This window comes from Chanos chanos, chromosome 14, assembly GCF_902362185.1.
Source record: "Chanos chanos chromosome 14, fChaCha1.1, whole genome shotgun sequence".
NCBI classification, from domain to species: domain Eukaryota; kingdom Metazoa; phylum Chordata; class Actinopteri; order Gonorynchiformes; family Chanidae; genus Chanos; species Chanos chanos.
The window spans coordinates 17,788,448-17,812,068 of record NC_044508.1 but is presented as its reverse complement, the minus strand read 5'-3'; the positions used below and the strand labels follow the sequence as shown (position 1 = coordinate 17,812,068).

Genomic DNA, 23,621 nt, shown 5'->3' with positions numbered 1-23,621 from the left:
CCTCCTCTGGTCAGCTTGTTTGCATTGTCTCCTAATGCACTATATCTCAGAGGAGCAAGAAAAAAAACCCCCACACACACACTGAATACGTGGTCCATTGGCGAGTGCTGCATTCAGGATGGACGCAGGACTCACTGGGGCATAACAGTGGGGTCAGAACAAATGAATGGGCTCTGATGAGGAGCTGTCAATCAACATCTCACAAGCTATTCATCATCCTGCTTTACTCTGGTTAAAGCCTGACCTCATATTCTTTGCTTACTTCACCTTTAAACCTTTTATGGCTTGAATCATGTTAAATAAAGGACCACCGAAGCCACTGGATAACTAAGCGGATATCGGTCTGCGTGAAACAGGTTACTGTGGGTTCTATGAACACACACAGCTGAAGAAAAAAAGGAGGGGGAAAAAAAAAAAGAGTTATCAAAGTCTACAGGATTATGCATTTTGTAAAGGCACTGAAAACATCAGAAATAGGTCGATTTCCGCAGAATCATTCGGACCTGAAAATACAGAGATGAGGTTCGTCATCGTATTTCCATAAAAACATAAAACAGTACAACCTCAGAATATGGAAATGATCTCCTTTTATTGAAAACGAGTACATGAGATTTGTTAAAAAGGGATAGTGGGTAATCAGGACACATCCAAACATGTGCTCAGTTTTCAGTGTGGTCCCTCAGACTGGGAAAATTAAAAAAAAAAAAATAACAACAACAAAAGAAACTGACAACAACTGTACACATAGATGGACAAGTGCCTGAGATTCCGAGGCGACAGAATAAGTAAAAAGTAAAGGTAAACCCAGAAATAAGAGAGAGAGAATGAATAAGTAAGACATCATTTCAAACAGAAAAGAAAGGGAAAGAAAGACAAGATATACACTTAAATAGGAAAAAAAAAATCAAGAGACAGTGACAGAATGTATATATATACTATTTATATAGCTTTTTTGAGAATAAATACAAAACTCTATTATCTATCTATAAGTAGCATCGCTACTGTGTAGCCCTTTTCAGAACAGGTCACGCAAACACATGAGACGCAAAATCACTTTAAAATGGACGACAGCCGGCGCTACCGCTGCTCCCATTCTCATCTGTTTGTATTAAAAGTGGTGATAGCTTTATAAAAGCTGGAAAAGTACAGTGACTGCTATAGGCTTTTTTTTTTTTTTTTACCCCCGAAATAAAATGTTAATAAGTACACGAAAATCTATCCCTCTAGGAAATGTCAGTTATTAAATGATTATTTGTTAGTTGAAGGTGACCAACCGTTTTGATCTAAACAAAGCGACGATAACACTTATTCCAAAAGCAATCCTTCATTTATCAAGTCAAAGAGCCTCGCTCGGAAATCAAAACTGGAAGATTAGGATGGCAAGAGACTGTGCCGTACCGTGGTAACAAGCTTAGGAGAGGCAGGAGAGGAAAGAGCAGACGTCTGGGCTGAGGGGGGGGGGGGTTATATGAGGTGTGTGGTAGACCGACTGAAGGTGTGGTATTTTCTCTCAAACGCTGAAGAGAGGTTGACCAGAGACGGAGAATGGATGGCCTAGAGAAAACAAATCACATTTACAGACAAACATGCACACGCGCACACACACACACACACACACACAAAAAGACTCCATTAGGTAACCCGGACACAGTCAAGCTTCATACGATTGATTATTTGTCCATAACCGCAAAATGTGCGTGTGCTTTTTGAAATCATTTTTTTTAATGCGTGTTGCGCGCGGGAAGAACCCTGCACGAGCCTGAGAAGCGGGAAAATAAGCAGTCAAACAGGCAGGACAGGTCTCTACGGAGCTGCTTTGGTAAAAGGGGCCTGGATGTTTTATACGTACCTGTCACATTTAATTACCCCTCCAGACATTGCTTTTAGTACCGTCCCAGCGTTTGGATTGACGGTGGACAACGAACTAATCAAGTGAGTGACACGTCTCTCAATTTGCAATTTCATCTCCTGCGAGCCAAACAGCTGAAACCACTGAAGGCAATAAAAAGCATTTTTCTGTATTATCATGCCCATATTTATTTAGTTTGACAAAAAGGGGTCTTTTCTCCCTGCCCTCTGGCATTCAGCTCTTTTAATGGGATCTATTGAGCAGAAAGCCTTGATTATATGTTTCTGGAGTGACTGCAGAGGTGGAGGTGAAAGACAATGTGTAAACAATCAGGCACACAGACGGCCGTGCAAGGTCCCTCCGCTGACAACGCGCTCAAACACACACACACATTTGAACCTCATTAAGTGCCCCCCACTTCTTCTGAGAACACACTTAATGCAGACACACACACACACACACAAAATATATTCTTCCCTTTTAATTCTACATGGAAATGCAAGGGTAAGAAAGAGGTTGGCTGGAATAGGCAACCAATTTATCTCCCCACCCCCACCCCATCCCACCTGCTTTTGATGTATCCATGAGCACCACACCAGACATGCTCTCGCTGTCTCTCTCTCTCTCTCTGTGTCTCTCTTTGCAGACACACATTCACACAGCAGTGACAAAGGCAAATGCCTCTTACGAAAGCCTCTTAATGAGCCTGGAGCTGGCCTTTGGATCAATAGCGGTGGCGGGAGACGAGCCTGCTGAACCCAGAAGGCCGTTTTCGCTCTAATGCCGCGTGATGCATTGCCAGCAGAGGTGCGATGTCGCACGGCTAATATTAAAGTCAGTTCCCCCGGCAGATGTGGCTTTATTGGACTAATTTAGTGGAGGAACATTTGATATTACTGTCATCACTCTGGCTTTGGCTGTCATAGATCAATGGGTTCGTGGATGGACGCTAGCATGACAGTTACAAATGGACGAATGAGGCTTCTAATATAGCTCTTCGCCGCGGCTAATGAAACATTAGCATTAAACACACGCGCCACTAGATTCGCCCCAACTTTGCCCTCAATCAACATATTCCACCGCTACGATTGAAAAGGCAAATCCAGTTCAGAAATTAGTATTAAAAGGGAACTTCTCTGTAGATTAAAGAGAATATGAGTGTCACCAAAGCCCAGCCAGTGAGTGTTGGGGATAGGGGACGGGGGGTTAGTGTGTTGGGTGTCACCACCAGTTCCCATTGAAAAGTTAGTGCATTAGAGAGCCAGAAGTGCTGTGCTCACATTATGGGGTGGGGGGGGGGTTCTACAGGAGCGTCTCTCTGCGGGGGGTGCCCGGTGCTTTGCTCTGAACGCAGGACACCAGCAGCTTCTGGCACGGACCCGGTGAAGGAGTGGGCGCCGCAGGCGGGGCCGCAGGGCGGGCCGAGGGAGGGGGTTTGGGTTGGGCCTGGGCCTGGGCCTGGGCGGGGCTGGGGTCGGCAGGGGGGCCGTTTTCAGAGGAACAAGCGGGTCGGACAACGACGGGGACGCGAGGGCGCGGGGCGTGGTCCAGAGAGTTGGAGCGCTGCACCACAGCGTTCTTGGTGGAGCCGCTGAGGCTGAAGGTGGAGGCTGAACGAGACATCTGGAGACACAAACGTGCGCCCCCCCCTCCTCCTCAGAGAAGGAGGGAGGGATGAGAGGATGAATAAAGAGAGTTAAGCATTGTCATCCTCCGGCCCTGCATGGTGCATTTAGCTATCTTTCCTTTGAGTCTAGAGCTGGCACTGCAGGGTAACCTCTTGTGGCTCCACGCTCTGTCACACAGTTAACACTAGGATGATTCACCCTCTTCTCTTCACAATGAAAGATCTAGGAGGAGCTAAGAAAGGAAAGGAAAGGAGCCCTGTGTGTTGAAAGGCAGAGGGGTATCGAAGACGACACATTACCGAGACGTGAGAGAAAAAAAAAAAAAAAACACCAAGGAGAAACGCTGAAAGCGAAAAGAACATCTAGGGACAGCACTCAACTGAAAAAACATAAACCGTGGCTTCCCTAACATCCACCCTGAAAGTTTCATAAGGTTAAAAAAGTGTCTTGCAACTACAAACCATTTTCTGTAAAAAGAAGAAAAAGTAAGAAAAGAAAAGAAAAAAAGAGAGAAACAAAAACAATCTTCAACCAAATTACACACTTTTACTACCAAAAAAAAAAACCCATTGTTATCTAAAATGTTATATATGAGAAACTGTCGCCAAAAAAATAAACTTTGTTTGATAAAGCGTGTATAGCTATATGTCCTTCTGTAAGCCAACTTAATGGAAATGGCATTCATAGATGGAAAGACGTGATCGATCCGTATGATCCGTGTGTACCTAATACCAGGATAAGTTATCATGGTATTCCCAAGCTAAGGCCACGTGATTTACATTAGACTACATACATATACATTAAGACTATGTACATACAGACTGTGCTAATGGACAATGATAGCAGAGGATGAGTGAACAGACAGTTGAAAATCAAGAGAAAGAAGGAAGGAAACTGAGGAAAGGGGAGAGAGAGTGAGCGAGCGACTTACAGCCAGGGTGGAGGTACTGGCCATGCGGGCCATGTGTTCAGAGCCTTGTCCAGGGCTCTTGTCATCTGGGGTACTGCTGGCCATGAATGCTCTCTGGATCACGCGCTTTGGGGTTTTAGTGAAAGAAAACGCTCTAGTGACCTGCAAACACGCGCACGTGCACACACACACACACACACACACACACACACACACACAGACACGCATTACAAACACAATTAGTCTAGCCTCCAGATCACTCCGCAGCAATCCTCTGAGTGTGTTCTGCTGGGTTTAATGGGCATTTACATCATGTAGGTCAGAGGAGACACATGTTTATAACAGTGATAAAGTAACTTAATGTGTTTAGTTCTGTGACTTTGCACATTGTCTTTAATGTTAGGACTAAGGCTCAGATAATTACGTACTAGTTTGAGTCACTTACGGCACAATGTGTCTTTTAAATTCATTATTGTGCAAATGACCAGCATGCCTGTGTGCGTGTGTGTGTGTGCGCGTGCGTGTGCGCGTGTGTGTGTGCGCGTGAGAGTGAGTGGGCGTGCATGTGTGTCAGAGAGAAAGTGAGTGGGCGTATGTGTGTGTGTGTGTGTGTGTGTGTGTGCGCGTGTGAGGGAGACTGTGTGAGAGAGTGTGTGTGTGTGTGGGTGAGTGAGACGGTGTGACTGTATGTGTGTGTGAGTCAGACTGTGTGAGAGAGTGAATGAGTGTGCATGTGTGTGTGCGTGACAGACAGGTGTCACGTGGTACACTCCTACCTTCTTTGAGGTCTTCTTGATGGCGCGGGAGGCCCTGCTCAGGGTGCTGTCCATGTCCTTGGTACTGACTTGAACAGAATCCGGATCAGTGCACTGAATCAGATCCTCCTGTTTTAAAATAAAGAATAAATGACGAGACATGTAGACCTTTGTCAAAATACAGAGCGTGTGAAGCATCACTGTTCGTCTTTTTTAATTAGCTAATACTAGTTGGTATTCAAAAAGAGAGAGAGGGAGCCAGAGAGAGAGAGGGAGCGAGAGAGAGAGAGAGAGAGAGAGAGTGTGTGAGAGAGTGAGTGGCTGATGGGGGAGGAAAAACACATAGCAAACACTGCCATCTAGTGGACACATTACAGGAAGCTCTGCTTGACACTAGCAGTCAGCTCCAGGGGATTGGGGAAGCTTGTTTTTTCATTATAAAGAGAAATATCCACATGCGTCTGTAGAAGCCAATTATGCACGGCCGCTTGGCAGGTTCTGAGCCTGTGGTGCTACATCACGGATGGGCTGGGGTGTCTGCAGAACCGCAGCTGGTCCGATAAACTCATCCGTAGTCCTGCGAGTTAAAGTTCAAGTACAATTCTGCTCCTAATTACATTAATCTGTCTCCCAGCTTAACCACTGCGAACAATCTAATAGGATTAAAGCAAGGCCCGAACAGGGCCCTGACGTGGCCGCGTAATTTGTTGGCGTAATAAAAAAACGAGAAGGGGCTAATAAAATAAATAATTGCGCTTCAGCGCACGGTAGCTAGCTCTAATTGTCTGCTGGGCGGAGGGGAGTGGGGGAGGGATGGGTCATTTGAGGGCAGGGCAGGGAGACAGAGAGAGCGATAGGTGAGTGGATGGAGAAGCCAGCGGATGGGTCTCTTACCGCGTCGGCTCTGCAGATCGTGTTGGCCACTTGACGGCACAGCGTCTTCAGCCAGGTGGATTTGGGCGTGTCTTCGGCTGTTAGCTGGAAGCTGAAGAGCAAGTTTTCTTGTTCCGTCGGGGGGTGCACCACCAGGGCGAAAGCATTCTGGCACTCTGGACATGTACACCCAGGAAAGGGGGGTGGGGGTGGAGAAAGGGGGGTGGGGGTGGAATGCAATGAACACAAATCAGAGTGGGAAGATGCAGAGCATACAAGTGATAGAGGAGGACATTTTAGCTCTAACGCTAATGCTACGGTTAATATGGACAGATGGGGAAGAATGACAGCCAGCTCTAAGCCAGTGTTGGACTGGAATGGGAACATTTTCACATATTGCTGCTTTGAAATGTTGACAGGGATTAGGAAGGAAGCCCACGTGGATGAAGCTGTCAGATCGTGACGACAGTAAAATGACCGGCTGTAATCAGAAACAATCGGTTTGGATGAGAAATACGTCCAATCTTACAGACGGAGCTTTACATTTATGGACAGCGTTTGTGAGTCAGTCAAAGCAATACAGACCTGATATCCCTGATCCAATCCAAAATGAGGTCTTGTCTAATGAGCTACTCAAACGAAATTAAAGTTTGCAAAACGCAGAACCTGGCGGCTCAATCCAAACATAAAAGAGTCTCAAAATGTATGTGGGAGGAACAGGACGTTTTGTGATTCAAGTGTCCACTCTTGCTTCCTCCATAAAAGGAAAAGTAGGGCAGACTGATGGATCTGGTCTGATATTTCTCAAATATTTCTCCATAATAAGGACTATTAAGCATTTATATAAAAAATAATTAAAAAGCCACATGAAAAAAGCCACTCATGAAAGACCCTGGGAGAAGCTTTCAAAAGAACCCCCCCCCCCCATTCAAAACCATCTGAGGTAACATTCTCTTTGTAAGGTTTAGAGGATTCTTTCTCCACAATTACATCCTGTCCTCAGCAAATGAACCAGACACTTCAAATGGTCTTTGTTCCAAAATCTTGCCATGGAATCAACTTGAGGGCTGAGTTATTAGAGAGAAGGTGCATGTGTTTGGGGAAACAACGGAACAGCCATATGAGTGACCAATGACTAACGTCCGACCATGAACACAGGTGCGTGAGACTGTGTGTGTGTGTGTGTGTGTGTGTGCGGGATGTTACCCTCCGTGTCCTGCAGGTCCAGAACCCTCCTGATCTGAGACAGGGGCATGAGGGCTATGTGTTTGAGCTGTGCTGGCGGCCGTGTCTGTCCCAGCGGACTCTTAAACGTACTGATCACTTTATGCCTCTTCCTGGCAATCTGCACACGCACGCGCACACACAAAGACACACACGCAGGGAGAGTTAACATTTGCATGTGACATGCCTTTCCGTGTTTCTGTGTTTGCGTCTGCGAGCGTAGCATCGGTCAGTGTGACGAATCGACAGAGCTGTGAATGGAGGTAAGTGCTTTGGCTCATTAATGACTCTTAAACTGGACAGGGCCAAGTTGGACCACACCTGATGACACGAGAAACAACAAGACAATGAGATAGAGATAGAGAGAGAGAGAGAGGGAGGGAGGGAGATATAGAGAGAGGGAGAGAGAGAGAGAGAAAGAGAGAGAGAAGGAGAGAGAGGGAGGGAGGGTGCGAGAGAAGGAGGAAGGAGAGATATGCATACAGAAGAGTTCATCAATGAATAATTGAGGAGAGAAAGCCCACCTCTCCCTGACGTTCATTACTAAGGCAGGCAGCCACGCTGTACAAACAGGAGAGCACACGCTGCCTGGGCTCCAGATAGCTCAGACCCATTCTATCGCTGGCCCTCCCACCCTCGTTAATTAGGACAGAGCACAGAAGCTGTGTCAGCAACGATAGATTGCATACCCATAAATAATTCATCTCTTCTCTCCCTTAGCCAAAAAAAAAAGAGAAAAAAAAAAAAAAAAGCGCGGCTACCCGCAAACTGAATGTGCACTTTTCACATCTCAAAGTCCATCCAATTCTCAGATGAAGGGGAGGAAAAAGAAGGAAGTGAATAAAGCTAAACGATGAGGAGGAGAGGAGGAGGGGGAGAGGAGGAGTTGATTGAACAGTCGAGTTTCTGAAGACGGCGTTAACCTCGAAGGAAGTTGAGAGAAAGAGAGAGAGAGAGAGAGGCGAGAGAGAGGGAGAGAGAGAGAACGACCTTGTGAAAGCCAGACAGATGAAAAGATATGAGTATTAAACACCAGCCAAAGGTAAAGTAGGAAAACCGAAAATGGACTGAATGACTAAAATACCAGATGATATAAAAGTCAAAACCCAAATGAAATGTGTCCTTATGAGTCAGGTAGAGAAAGGGTATTTAACTATTTATCATCAAAAGGGAGGATTCCTACACTGTTCCTTAGTGCCTCGCGAGTCTTTTTACCCAATGCACATGTGATCATTCACATACATCAATAAGTTTATTTATCTGAAAAATGCACCCAGTGTGACTTCAGAAACATAACGCTTGTCTATTTCAGTGACTAAATCTGACTTCTAATTTGTAATAATTATGCTTCTTCACTCTTAACATTTAAAAGCCAACCGCTGAAAACCCTCCCTCTGATGTCTCGTTTGATTAGTCAGTGTTGCATAGCAACCTCACCTCCAAGCAGTCATTGAAGAGGAAGAGCGTGACGTGTTCCCCGCGGTCGCAGGGCTTGTCCCCCAGGGCGATGGTCTCCACACGCAGCACCAGGCTCCGGTGAGACGACAGCAGGTTGGCCTGCGACAGCACCAGGGCACAGAGTGTCAGTCTTACTCTACACACACACACACACACACACACACAGTTACACAAACACACATGGCCAAGCATGGACCCTATATACACACGCATATATATATTGCTCACACAAAATACAGACACAGAGTTAATAACACACACAAAGCTGCTTGTGTCTCCAAAACACACACACCTACACACAAACACACACAAACTACGCACAAACACAAATTGCTGCATTTGCTCCTAAATAAAGAAAAAACACGGAGACCCTTGAAATGGGAAAGAGTAGATTTTTGATTATCCAATCAGACGGGTGTTGTAATGGCACAAACATGGCCAACCTATGACTTGGCTCTTTACATGCTCTTCACTTGTCATTTTTCCCCCTCATCAAAGCTAGATCATATTATCCCCAACCAAACACACACACACACACACACACACACACACACAAAAAACCTGATTATCTAAAGCCATTCACTCATATATTTAGTACTAAGGCACAAGAGTAGCACTTAAGCCAGTGAAAAAGCATTTCCATTCTACCCGATTATCTAGCCAAGGAAAAGCACACCCCCAAAAAACAAGGTTTTAGCAATAATTTCTGTCTAGACACTAAACTGTGCCAGAGAAGGAGGGGGTCTTGGCGTTTAGTGTTTAATAAGTCTGTCTTTTATGAGTAGAGTGGAGAGAGAGAGAGAGAGAGAGAGGGGGAAAAAGACAGATTAACTGTGCTGAGCTGAACTGAGTTCTGAGACAAAATGACCGAACAAGGCGGTCGCACATGGCAAACTGCACAAAACATCTTACAGGGCAGCCGTCCACTTCATAGACCACGTCAAAGATCTGTTTCTGACCCTCCGTTTTCCGTTTGTCCTCGTTTATGTGACTGGTTGATAAAAAAGGGAAAAATGTGTCGGCGGTTTGTCAAAAAAAAACGGAAACTTTACCAAATGAAACAAAAAAAGAATTAGCTGTGAGTGAGTTCAGAGTTACTCACGTCATGACTTCTTTGAGAGACTCAATGGCTTTTTCCAGAGTCACTTTGTCTGGGTTATCATCAGAGGTGTGTTTCCTTATGTCTAAGACACATGAATTTATTCAACGTTTCTGCATTAACAGTGTCCACATTCTGTAATGAGTAACGACTCTACACACACGAACAGCTGAGTCATACAAATGTGTGGCTTCCGGCTCGACTTCACAGCATGACAATTCACAAACCCAAAACATTACAAAACCGGTGAGCATAAAAAGCTGATTATACACTGAAAACTGCTAACTGAATACACATTCCTTTTTCATATGGAAATATTACTTGAGACTGTTATCAGGTCCTGAGAGAACCTTCTTATATAAGCTTATGTTAACCTTATGTAAGTTATAGTGAAAGAGAGTCTGTGTATCTCTGGCTGGTGTGTGCATGTGTGTGTGTGTGTGTGTGTGTGCTACCGTTGAGCAGAAGAGCCACACTGGGCAGTCTCTGAACAGGGCGAATGAGCAGCTCCACCAGTGTCTGCCTCCCACACTCTGGCTTTGCCTGATTGATCTGAAGAGGAGAGGATAATAAAATGCAGGGAGGAATGCAGAGGAGCTCCACATAAACACTCACACACTGCCTCACACTTACTCTCCACATAAACACTCACACATTGCCTCACACTTACTCTCCACATAAACACTCACACACTGCCTCACACTTACTCTCCACATAAACACTCACACATTGCCTCACACTTACTCTCCACATAAACACTCACACACTGCCTCACACTTACTCTCCACATAAACACTCACACATTCTTCCTCTAACACACTGCCTCACACTTACTCTCCACATAAACACTCACACACTGCCTCACACTTACTCTCCACATAAACACTCACACACTCTTCCTCTAACACACTGCCTCACACTTACTCTCCACATAAACACTCACACACTCTTCCTGACACACTGCCTCACACTTACTCTCCACATAAACCCTCACACACTCTTCCTGACACACTGCCTCACACTTACTCTCCACATAAACACTCACACACTCTTCCTGACACACTGCCTCACACTTACTCTCCACATAAACACTCACACACTCTTCCTGACACACTGCCTCACACTTACTCTCCACATAAACACTCACACACTGCCTTACACTTACTCTCCACATAAACACTCACACACTCTTCCTGACGCACTGCCTCACACTTACTCTCCACATAAACACACACATACTCTTCCTCTGACACAGTCGTGCAATTAGGCACTGATACACAAAATACACATCAACAGACACACAAAGACATTCACAAAACTCCCACACACATACTCCCACCTCCCCATCAAACATTCCCATCCAGCTGCATACACACTGACACACACCCAACCAAGCCCACATACACACACACATCCAACTCCACACACACACACACCCCCAAGGCCACATACACACCCATTCAACTCCACACACACACACACACACACACCCATCCTACTCCCCACACACACACACCCACTCAAGCCCACATACACACCCATTCAACTCCACACACACACACACACACACACACACACACAAGCACACAGAAGACCTCACGCACACATGTGGGTGTACCTTTAGAAAAGCGTGGAACCTGGGTTTCTGTTTCTCACACCTCACTATGGTCTCTTTACTCATCTCAAAAAAGTTCACAAACGGAGGGTACGCCTTTACCAGCTCTCCAGACTATGGCACATCAGAGAGACACGTGTCAGTACCACCAGCCACCACAGCGCCAATGCGGGACAAGCAATCAGAACACATTATCATCACGAAGCCTCTTCACACTCACATATTTCAGAATGATGTCTCCCACACTTTTATCCTCGGACCAGTTCATCACCAGCTCCTCCAGATCAGCCTGTCAGGGAGAGGAGACGGGATTAAAACAGGCATTTTCACTCTCCCCACACTGGGTGTTTGCTGATTTCGTCTCTATGCTTCCGTGGCTACGCCTACGCACTTTTATCCTGGTGTGAACCTCATAGATGTCTGGGATGCTGCCAAAAATGGTTTTGATCTCCTCTTGAGCCAGAATTGGCCCCCCGACCTGGCCCTCCTTCTCCAACGGCAACTTGAAGAGCTGAAACGGCAGGAGTTAATGGTGAAACTCTCAAAACTCAACTCCCCGCAAACCTAAAACCAACACAACAAATTCTCTGGAACAGACTACTTGGTACGTCTTCATAAACAGGCCGTGTTCTGCTCACTGGAAAAGCACAACAAAAATGTTTTTAAAGGAGAAAATGATCCGGGCAGATTAAAGACAGTGCGTGATCAGTGAATAAATCAGTGTGACTGAACATACAGCCATTCCGTTAAAAAGGAACTCTGCTTATTTATTTTTTTTTTTTGTTTGGAAAAATGGAACAAATAAGCAACCTCTCTGAGGTCGACGGCTTTCGTCGACTTCACGCTAGGCCTCACACCGAGTCTTGGTGCTCATCTGATAAAGCAGCTGTACACGTGCGTGCACAAACTCAATGTGTGTGTGTGTGTGTGTGTGGTCCAGGTGCTGTGCCACAGGTGAGTGGGCCCTGTGGAAGCCCTGCTGATTCTAGCACTGGGGCTCCAGTCTAATTAATTTTCCCCCCCAATAGTTTGAGGAGCTGGGACACACTGATAAGAGACCTGACAGAACTCAGCAGTCCTGTAGTGTGTGTGTGTGTGTGTGTGTGTGTGTGTGAGACAGCAAGAGAGAGAGAGAGCGCAGACCTGCAGGACCGTAGCGAGGATGTCCACGTAGTTGCTCTCGGTCTGGTATAGTTCCTTTGAGACCTGCCATCGGGCGGACTGCTTGGGCAGGGCTGGCGTGGAGCTTTTGGAGGGCCTGCTGTTCTCTGAGAGGAGCGGCCAGATAAGCAGAGGTGAACACGGAGATAACGCTTCTCAGAAAACATGTCTCTCTCTTTTTTTTTTTCTTTTTTTGTCATTCTTCACCACCACAAAAGAAATGCATTTAATTTCATGGGGATTTTTTTTTTTTGTACTAGCTGATATATATTGAAATTTATGGACTCTGGGGTCTAAGAAGAAGTTGGATAAAGAAATGAAACCCGGTCACACTGAAGAGAGAGTGTCAAACACAATGTACTTCAGAGGCACACTGACAGACCTTGACTGAACCTAAACTCAAATCCGTTTCAAATCCATCTTTTTACTGTACAAATTAGACCTGCTGAATAAGAGTGAACATTCAAAACTTTGTCTTCTCGGGCTACAGGCACTGGTCACACACACACACTCTCACACACACACACACACACACACACACAGCTTTCCTGTGTTTGAATCTTTAAAGTCTTAAGCGTTTGAATCCTCTCAAAACATACTGGATCAAGCTTATTTAACTTTGCATACAGCCACATATCCTTAAATGACTTTATGCTGATTCTGTACATTACACTCTCTTTTACCAAGCTGCTGAAAAAGCTCAACCCTCATTGGCCCTTTCAGATGCTCATCACCTGCAGTCCCGTCCTCACTCCGAAGGCCGTACACAAACACGCCCTCCACAGACGAATCCAGGGAGAACCCCTCCCCCTGAGGAGAGCTGGCACAATGGAGGTGCCAGGGTCCATCTGCTCTACTCCTCCTTCTCCTCTCTCTGCTACTCCTCCTTTCCTTCTTCTGCCTCATCCTTTCTTTCCTATCCCTGCGTTCTACGCTACACTCTGAAAGAGAGAACTCACTCAGTACGCTTCAATATGCGGTCAGACAGGAGAGCAGATGTGGCCCAATCTTTGACTTGAAGTTTGGCTGGTGACTTAACATGCATACAGCTGAATATCTAACGTGGGGTGGGCCTAACTGGCTTTAGACTGGACTGCGTTTCAACAACTGGGTAAAACTGAAGATGGGTGGACACAGGGTGCCTCCTCTCTCTCTCTCTTTCTTCGGCTCACTCTCTCTCGCTCACGTGCGCACTCCTACCTCCCATGGCTTTGCAGGTCTCTGGGGTGTTGGAGATATCCAGGAGGGAGCCCATGGAGAGAGAGTGCTCTGCAGACGGCCTCTTGCGAGGGGGAAAGGGCGAGATCTCCGTCTCCTTGGTGAGCTGGGCCAAGGTCTCACGGAGACGTCGGCGTTTTCGGTTGCTGTTGGGCGTGCTGAGAGACAGCAGGGAGACGGCCTTCTTCATGACCGGGCTCTCCGGCTACAACAGGAGAGGAGAGGCGAGGGGGAAAATATATTAGACACGGCAACGGAACGATGAGCCAGCTACGAAGAGAGACTATTCCAACACGTTCACAAATGATGGTGGCGAGTGAGCGAAAGTGACTCCGCGATCAATGGCAATAACGGTGGGTCACAGTGTCTGACACTTGATATTTAGATATCAAATCATTTACTGGTGAGAAAGTCTATCCTGCACATAAACATTCGGCTGCAGCAATGCCCAGTAAACACGTCTGCCTTACCTTCTCATACAAATACATCGATTCTCCTGCCCGAGCATCCATCTGAATACTCCCCCAAAACCACTGACAGAGAGACAGAGACAAAGCATTGATCAATATCCCAAACGTCTAACACTGATCAAAGTGAAACTATTGTGACCAGCACTTGTGGAGAGTAGGCTAATTCTACAGAGACAGGAGAAAGGCTGGATTGTCTATGTTAGTCTCTGTGAGACCTCTCTGGAACTCTCAGGCAGTTTTTCTCTGCCAATCTGGGGTTTTTTTTTTTGTGTTGTTGTTGTTGGGTTTTTTTTTTTTTACCCTGTCTTTGAAAGGAATAAGCAAAGGGTCTTGAGTTCAGCTGTCCCTCCCTGTCTGTCTCTTTCTCTCACCTCCTGTTTCACAACGTATAATCTCTTGGATGGTACAAAGGGGAGCTCTTTAATGGAGTTCTCCTCCACCACCATGTGGGTGCACTTCTCATCTCCGGCCTCAAGGTACCGACCACCTGCAGAGACAGAGACGGAGCAAAAGAGAGAGAGAGAGAGAGAGAGACAGTCAGTGAGAGGGGAGAGAAAGCCTTAGAGATTTAGCTCAAAAAAGAATGCCACAAAAAAAAAAAAAAAAAAAAAAAAAAAGGGAGGAAAAAATGAATCTGGGAACATTTTTTAAGGTGTTCCAGAAAATTATATTTCAGCGTGCTTGAGTCGATCGTGAAAACACATCAGAAAACAAAAACAAAACTATTTTCACGCCAAACCTTTACAGCATCGAGTGAAAGGGGTTGCTGCATTTGAAACAGCAGGTATCAAAATATTTTCTATATATGCTTTCATACACACAGCACACAGTTTGTAACTTGCCATACTATAGAAACCATTTGTCCTTGTCTGAGGCTCTGGAATAAAGTACCATGCTTTACTGTCCTCTCCTCCATGTTGGCTTTGTCCTCCTCAGAGAAACCCAAGAAACTCAGAACACAGTCCTGAAACGGGGGGACTTTGAATTCTGAGCGGAATTCTTCATCGCCGGCATGGAAATTACTGGAAAGGAACAGAGCCATCAAAAACTGTAGCTGAAATAAAACACTACAGCATTTCATTAAGGTAAACACAGATGAAAATTTAGAAGCCACGCTTTCTGAGAGATAATCTGGGTTATTCTAATATATGTAAGTAAACCTCTTAAAGCCTTACAATGATGTCACAGGACATTTGAGGTAGAAAATGACCCTCGCTTTGATAGCTAATTTGGGCAATTCTAATATATATAAGTAAACCTCTTCAGGCCTTACAATGATGTCATAGGATATTTGTAGTAGAAAATGGCCCTCGCCTTAAGCAGTCAATTTACAGACCTAGAATTTTAAGGAAATGCAGCCCTTGTGTATAATGATTATCAACAAGTGCACTGTCTTTCCCTTACCCCTGACAATTCAAAGAAAATGTCCAAAGACACAGGATTATTGAAGCTGCTGACGGTTAATTCACCTTAAAACGCGGGGCCAAAGGCTTTCTCTTATAATTTTAGAAAGTCCGCTATCTGATTTTGTTCCAATTTCTCTGATTCACCATCTTTTTTCACTCTGCTTATGTAAGTTACAGATATGGCACTAATCTAAAAGCAGCTTGTAAGAGAGCCCATATTTTTTCGTATGAAACGTGTTTGTGTTGAGCGAGGGGCACCATTAACCTCCACACACACTCACATGTCATCTCTGTGCTCCCAGGCTCTATGGATCCACTGTGGGGTGAGGATGGGGGTACCCATACACACAGCCAGCTAGAGCAACAGACACAAGAGCACACTGAGTCAGGTCGCGTCACACACACACACACACACACACACACACGCACACGCCTCACAGCAGGGGTTCTAAATATGCATTCAGCGTATGGTTAAGACTAAGTGAGCAGCCTCTCTTCTGTGCAAGCTGCTTTAAACATGCACGTGTACAATCAAATCATGATCTCCCAAAAAAGAAAGAAAGGAAAAAAAAAAAAGAAAAGAACCAATCACGCGTTTCAACATCAGCCTGGAGAGCGAGCCAGACTTCTCACTTACAGTGAGAGTGTGAGTTGGAGATCAGAGACCAGACAATGCCTCCCATTTATAAATATCTACTGATCCCTCCTGACCTTGTGATAATCAACATTCTCACCCTGAACATTATGCTGAGAAAAAAAAAAAAAAATACAGCCACTCAAATACAGCGCAGTTATACAGTTGAATGATAACAGATTATCTTTTTTTTTTTCCTTTGCTGTTTTTAATCTACATAAACAACAGCGGTAATTAGATGCATTACGCCCACGTAAAGGGTGCAAATGGATTCTTCATCTTCACATCCACAGTCAGGAGGGAGGCAAGTGCGCATATGAAACATAGGTTATTTTAGTCATTCACAGTCCGTCTGTGTAGGCATGTGTTGCCAAATGCAAAACAAAAAAAAATGGGGAGAAAAAAAAAAAAAACGAGGCACATTTGAGCGAGCTGCTGGTGTAGCAGAGCATGGAGAAGATCTGAGTCTTTTGAGTTTTGTGAGACAGGGTTGATTAGATTCCAAAAAGTGAAAGCGAGTGAATCCACCAAAACGAACGCCTCACAGTGATTTGTTAAATCTCTCTGAAGAGAAAAAGCAACCCCCCCCCCCACCACACACACACACACACACACACACACACACGCGCGGTGACACACACACACACACACCCGGGGGAAACTACAGTAGAGGGCTTAGCGTGGTTTATGAGCAGTGCATAACTGCTCAAAACCATGTGATCAGCTCATATCAATACCAAATGGGCAAGAGTGTTGGCTAATCAAGAAAATGCTAGAAAAATCACTATCACAACAAGGGAACAAAAAAAAAGACAAAAAAAAAGTTCAAAACAGACTATGAAGACTTCCCAGCGTGGTAACACAATGAAAACAATTAATAATTATACTGTCAAACTTTAAGGATGGTTTCTTTCCATTCTTAGTCCCATTTTAATTTTAATGTAGATAAACAACTGGAGGGATTAGATGCATTATACCCATATTCATTTTTTTTCATATTTTAAAAAGAACTTTTGAATTTATTTATGTATTTCTCAGCTGTGTGAAAGATTAAATGGGACTGAATGTGTGGGTCTTAATACAGACCCTGTACTTCTCTCCATGTGTTGAATGAGCAATGAGGTGTGTGACTTTGGCGCTGAAGTCTTTGCGGATGGTCCCTCCCATGTGATGGACCAGGTTGACCAGGTTTACCTGTGGAACAAACGAACATTTGAATGGACCAATCAGCTGCAGTGCAAGATGTCAATGACTAACAGATGTCCAATCATTCTCAACTTACCACTTCCTCTTTCTTGCGAAAGCCTGTGAAGCACAGAGCCAAGTTCAGCATGGTGGTGGAGTAGAGAGGACGGGACGAGAAAGGTAGAGGCTAGAGAAAGAGAGAGATAAAGAGAGAGAGGGGGAGAGAGAGAGAGAGAGAAAGAGAAAGAGAAAGAGAGAAAGAGAGAGAGAAAGAGAGAGAGAGAGAGAGAAAGAGAGAAAGAGAGAAAGAGAGAGAGAGAAAGAGAGAAAGAGAGAAAGAGAGAGAGAGAAAGAGAAAGAGAAAGAGAGAGAGAGAAAGGGAGAGAGAGAGAGAGAGAGAGAGAGAGAGAAGGTGAGAGAATGCAGTGATGTTTGACAGCGCATAATGCTTGTAAGATCAAATCACAAGGTTGCAGAAATTACACACGTTATACAACTGAAATACTTTTGCACAAACACATATGGATTTTTTTTTTAAATCTATCCTGTTTTAAAAACAGTTTTCAAACTGAGCGATATCTTAAAGCGAAAACACCTCTAAACAAAACATCTTTAATGCAGGAAAAACACCACCTCATTTCTCATCTTGTAATGTTCTGCCGGTATCTCTAAAGCAGCGGGAGCAGAGTCCGTCCTTGTCCTACTTTTTAAAGCATTTCTCTGTATATCAGCGCTAATCTGGGCACGGCGAGTGATGCAGTGATCTGCCGCTCGGCCGTATGTTCATCTTACGCTGTAATCTGAGCAAACCAAACAGGTGCTCTGTCTCCACCGAGATAACCGGGAAACGTTTTGTTTTTTTTCTTTCCCTCCTCCCCTCTCCAAGTCGCGGGGAACAAACAAAAGTCAAGCATAAATCCTTTTAACTCGGCACCGATTCTTTTTCACTGTGTCCTACTCCACTCCCTGCAGCGGGCGGTGGTGAAACCAGACTGAAGCAGTTAGAAACTCTAATGTTCAGCTGTGGAGGGGAAAATCCAGGGGGTCTGGGCTCTTAGAGTGAGACGCCCGGGCTCTAAACTGCTCCGCGGATGCCCTGTTCCAGGACTTACCTCCTTATTGCTCGAACAGTGAAGCACCACAGGGGGGCCCAGGATGCGGTTGTCGTTCTTGTAAAGGTAGTTGTAGTCTGGAGACTGGAAATCGTTCAGCACAAACACCGTCTCGAACTCAGCGTTTTCCCCGTCGCCAAACTCCCTGACGTTGTCCGTCTTTATGTAAGGTGCGTTTATGTCCTAAACGTATGGAAAGTGGCCGTCAGCAATAGTTAGGGATTGACGGTTGAAGATGCTACACTCTGGAGTGTCTCACCCATAAAGCTGACCTGATGCATCATACACACATTATGCATGATTGACTAGTCCAGTCCAGTGCCCTGACACAATGGTTCCAGTGCCTATTTCCACTAAGTACCACTCACACTAACACGACCTCTGGCTGAAACAGGGGGGAAAACAGTGACTCAGTACCATATACCTGTACTTATCTTTCTTAAACAGACCTACCCTGGGTCTGACAGCTTGAGAATTTATCTGGGAACATTCACTGGGGAAAAATAATAAAGCCCTGAAAATATTATATAGTCTACACCAATATCACTGCATTAGTTCAGATGTTGCCCATTCATACAGGTCTGTATTACTGTGTGTATTATTTGCATCAGGACACTTTGAAGGTGCGTCTCTGTCCAGCGCGAGAAACGTTGACAAACAGACGTTACTGCAGGTTAGAAAGAGGCGACAGACCTGTTTGTCAGAGTGTACATTAGGCAGAAAGACACAAAAGGATAGGACCTCATGTGAATCTGCAGCATTGTGAAACACACACACACACACACACACACACACACACACACACACAGACACACACACACACAGACACAGACATAGGCATGGTCAGAATGAGGATCTCTTACTGAACCGTTTTTCACAAAACGATGCGAGGGAATCTCGACAAACATATCTGTCATTCCTTACATGCCAGAGCTGCAGCTGGCCCACTGTGCTTACTGTACTCTGCGCTCCGAGCACAAAACGCTAAACTTAAAGAATAGTTTTAATCTTACTTAACGACCTTAACAGATTTACACAACGCTGCCCATGAGGCAACCTTTTCACAGTCTAAAACCCACTGAGACATCAGCTTAATACAATGAGAGCTGTTTCTGATGGCCTGCTCAACCTGTGCTCCAAGCACATTATTAAGTTAGGATGCTGAAAAAGATGTTGCACGTTAACTGCACTGTATTAAGGAATGCTGGTCAAGTCAGAAAACTCTACACAGGATTTTAGACTGTAAATAGGGTTCCAAACTACACTCAGGTCTTAAGATTTGACATGTAACTCACAGTCATCCCTGATTCTATAGGTGATCATCATGGTACAAAGCCCAGCCCAATCAGAGACCAAAACCCATATTAAGAGACAGAGACTGACAAACAGAGAATCAGGTTAGAGCACACGGTTAGAATTGTCCTGTTAGGGAACACCAAGGGTTACCAGTGAACTGCAAGGGCAGGGTCTGTGAGGTCACACCAGCCATCTTGGCATCGTGGCTCATGCAAAACGAATCCCCTCGTGTGAATTAAAACATGCAAAAACCCCTCCTCAAATCTTTGGACACATACCATAGTCACTATAGATTTGATCAATTTTTCGCCCGTCTCGGAGCCGGGTTCACCCCCTTTAATCTTTACCACCGGGACTTCCATTACTCTCACGCCCTGTAAAAATGAAGCATTGACGTCAACCTGGCAAAGGGGCTGCAGATGACAAAACGCCCAAACGCAGGAAGGGGGTGGGGCAAGACCCAGGAGGCAGGGACTTCAAACAAATGTCAAGCACAATCCAGGAGGAAAGTTCTGCTAAATTAACAGAAGTTCAAAGCGATGAGAGCTTTTTTTTTCTTTTGTCTGGCCCAATTCACGCTGCAGAAGTTCATGTCCCGATTAAGCCGTCTGCTCGGTGGATCTGCCATTACTGCAGAGTGGCAGAAAGCAGACCTTTTCTGACCAATGGGCTTCTTTCACATGACTTCCAGGTCAGGCAGAGCAAGGACAAAGACCTGGGCAGCACGTCACACTGAAAATCACACATCTGCCTTTCAGCCCCCCCCCCCCCCCAATTATAAGAAGAGACTTCAAATGTGCATATAATGCTGGAGACACATGTTAAATTTTAAGGGAGCAGTACTAAAACTACAGTCCAGTTAGCTCCTTCTGTTACAATCAGCACCTGACTGTGAGAAAACAAATTCTCTGTGCCTGATTAGTTATTTTTTTCACCACCTCTCCTCTCCAAGAAAAACGACTGAGGAAAAACATACAGTTACACTTTACGTTAATGAAGAAATATGGAGAATACACTGTCATTTCCACAGGCAAACAGGAAACATGGCTGTGAATGTGTGCTTGTAAACAACTCCATCAGCCTCTAGCTGTAAACACATTAGAAAACCCTTTATTTTGTGCAGATACTTGATTTCATTCCACTCTCAGAGTGCTGGCATATTTAGGACAACCCATTATGCCTGTACACTGTGGACTGATTTCTCTAACCTGTCTATGCAGATATACAAACCTATTAACAGGTGCACCTCACAGATGACTGATACTAAAAGGAGACGTACCTCAACATAAGTTTTTTTAGTGAACAGTGTTAACATTACAATCCTTATTACCAGAATAAGAAAAATAACATATTTCATTTTATTCAGCAAGGACCTGTATGTTATCTTGAGACCATGTAAAAACACATGTCCCCCCTTTCAACAAACCATTAATACCTAAACCACTGAACTGATAATCTGGATAGAATTCAATTCATCGACACAGATTACAGTGGTACTCTACCTGAAGTGCTTTCACCAGCTCTGCGTTGTCACTCGCTTCTCCTACCAGCACAACTCTGGTCTCAACTCTGGGAAGCATTTCTGAAAGAAAATTCAAAAGACCAGAGGCAAGGTGAATCTCAAAGGAAAGGACCTCTTTTGTTAAATTGAGTTATACAGAGGTACAGTGCTTAGTCTTAAGGGAAAGCACTTGATATCTGACTGATTGAGCCAAGAGGGCATCCTCATTTACCCTCAGCGTCATCTGTCGCCAGACCCACGAATGTGTTCTCCTTGGAGGTCTCAGCCAGTCTGGAGTCGTATACAGACGAGTCCACGAGCAGGCTACGGGCTGTCCCCAATGTAAGTATGCTGCTGTCAGCCATGGCAGGGTGACAAGGGGTGGTGACCCAGTACTCTCAAAGCAATCACAAGTTGAACGACTTCCAAAAGTGAAGAAAAGAGTGAAAGAGAGAAAAAAAAACAGTCTGTCAGATGCCCCATTATTTTTAAAACACTGAAACGTGTTAAACTCCTCGTCAGAGGTTCCGTTAACTCATATAGAAGGAGCTTGATTAAAATGATTCGAACAACAGGTCAAATTGGGGTATTTAGTTGAATTATGAAAACGAACAAAAACACATACATTAGCTAACGTTAGCTAAGTTCAGAAAGCTAACTGACCAGGAATGTAAATTCCTTTGCAAATGACAGCTAAGCAATTAGTTTGAAAAAGCAAGATAAACTGGGTGGCTACAATGTTTGTTAGCAGTGAATTCAATGTTAGTTTAAAACAAAGATCCATATCAGCCGCCTGGCATGCAAAACATGAACATTTCGAACAGGACGTCTTACCGATATTCGCAGGATATTAAGTAGTAGTGGAAGCCGTTCCTTGGTGAAGTTTACAAAAACGTACAATAAGCTGATTGACCTCGCTGGCTAGACGACCAGCTAACCAACTAGCTTAAGCCTGACAGACAGACACTGTCTTTCGCTACTAACTGCAATTATGAAAACGGAATTGAGAATCAAAACATTCCGCTGTAAATAAACGTGGAAATCCCTGTCTTCGTGCCACCGTCTGTATTTAAAATAAGTTATATTTTCCTACAGACTTCTTCAGCTGTAAACCCCATCTTCGTAACATTGTAGTATGGCAGTCAACTCTATCTGAATTATCTGAATTCAAAATGTTAGGCAAACAGACGAGACTCGTAGTGATTGGCTGACAACGGCACGTTTGGCGGAAGTAGTCATGTCCAACCCACCTAATTGGCTGTTGAATTCAAACTGCAACGCAATGCGCCCTATGCAGGTGATGAGGTCATACAGAAAGACCAACAAACTTTCGCAGTGTCTCGCAGGCTAGTCAAACAGCTGTCAAGTCTGCTGAACTTATCTGCAGTTTCTTACCCTCTGTTGCTCCAATACAGGTTTCAGAGCATTTTAGCTTGCACTAATTGAAGATATTTTTATGTTCAAGTAATTTTCCTTACTGAATGTACGCGTAAATAATCAATAATTCAGTTCAGGGTAGGCCTGAACTTGCAAGCGAATTTATGATTAGGTGCATTTCATCGCGTTGCCTACCAATTTTGCTATAATTCTAAAGCTGATCGGTGGTTGTGTATGCAACTGAAGTGACCGTCTGTAATTTAAACTGTGTGTGTGTGTGTGTGTGTGTGTGTGTGTGTGTGTGTGTAAAATAGGTCTTTGAATCCACTGTCTATGTTTAATGTTAAGAGAATAACTTTTTTTTTTTTTTTTCAAATGAGAGACTCTCTTAGAAGTCTCCTTCTTTGTTCTGCCCCTGACTCCCTAGTGCCATCGATGGGAGTTTGTTTAAGGGGCAAAGGCTCATGATGAATTCACCCCCCATCTGTGCTTGCCGCTGTCGGGGTAGTGATGGTGCCTTCAGAGGCGCCTCTGGAAACCTGCGCCTAGCTTGAAGGACAAAGTGATATGCGCTAGTCTCTTTTTTTCTTCTCTCTCTCTCTCTCTCTCTCTCTCTCTCTCTCTCTCTTTCTTTTTAGCCACTGGTCTCTGCATGCCTGTCACATCTCTTCTGCTCTTTGTGCCAGCTCCGTCTCTCCTTTTCTCCCCCTCTCTGGAGCTTGAAAGACAGTCTCTGTAGAACAAAGCTCAATGAAGCAAGCCATGCCCCCTCCCTCCTTACCCCTAAACCACAGTCTCCTCAGGAATGATTGATTGACATAGACTAAATGTTTACTTGGCCAATATGAAT

General features: G+C 44.7%; 1 protein-coding gene across 2 annotated transcripts; it reads right to left on the bottom strand.

Moving 5' to 3' along the window:
• Positions 1-1,464: 1,464 nt before the first annotated feature.
• Positions 1,465-21,759, bottom strand: ect2 (epithelial cell transforming 2). Of its 2 annotated transcripts, none has more exons than XM_030791646.1 (23): positions 21,627-21,759; positions 21,396-21,475; positions 18,598-18,780; positions 17,583-17,672; positions 17,387-17,494; positions 15,948-16,021; positions 15,152-15,282; positions 14,632-14,747; positions 14,261-14,323; positions 13,773-13,995; positions 12,555-12,679; positions 11,803-11,922; positions 11,632-11,700; positions 11,415-11,525; positions 10,252-10,348; positions 9,800-9,881; positions 9,610-9,688; positions 8,677-8,796; positions 7,222-7,360; positions 6,037-6,191; positions 5,164-5,271; positions 4,409-4,549; positions 1,465-1,554 (listed from the first exon to the last, which is right to left on the bottom strand). In XM_030791646.1, exons 1-23 carry the CDS (start codon positions 21,757-21,759, stop codon positions 1,465-1,467), a joined length of 2,637 nt encoding a protein of 878 aa, XP_030647506.1. The 2 variants fall into 2 exon arrangements, with proteins under 2 accessions (XP_030647506.1, XP_030647507.1); XM_030791647.1 differs by having other exon boundaries at positions 12,555-12,672; positions 13,841-13,995.
• Positions 21,760-23,621: the final 1,862 nt, after the last annotated feature.

Coding starts and splice junctions, on each gene's coding strand:
- ect2 (XM_030791646.1), bottom strand. CDS start 21,759: ATGGCTGACAGCAGCATACTTACATTGGGGACAGCCCGTAGCCTGCTC. Junction 11,923..12,554: donor TCCTCGCTACGGTCCTGCAG/GTCTGCGCTCTC, acceptor CTGCCGTTTCAG/CTCTTCAAGTTGCCGTTGGA. Junction 4,550..5,163: donor TCAAGAAGACCTCAAAGAAG/GTAGGAGTGTAC, acceptor GCGTGTTTGCAG/GTCACTAGAGCGTTTTCTTT.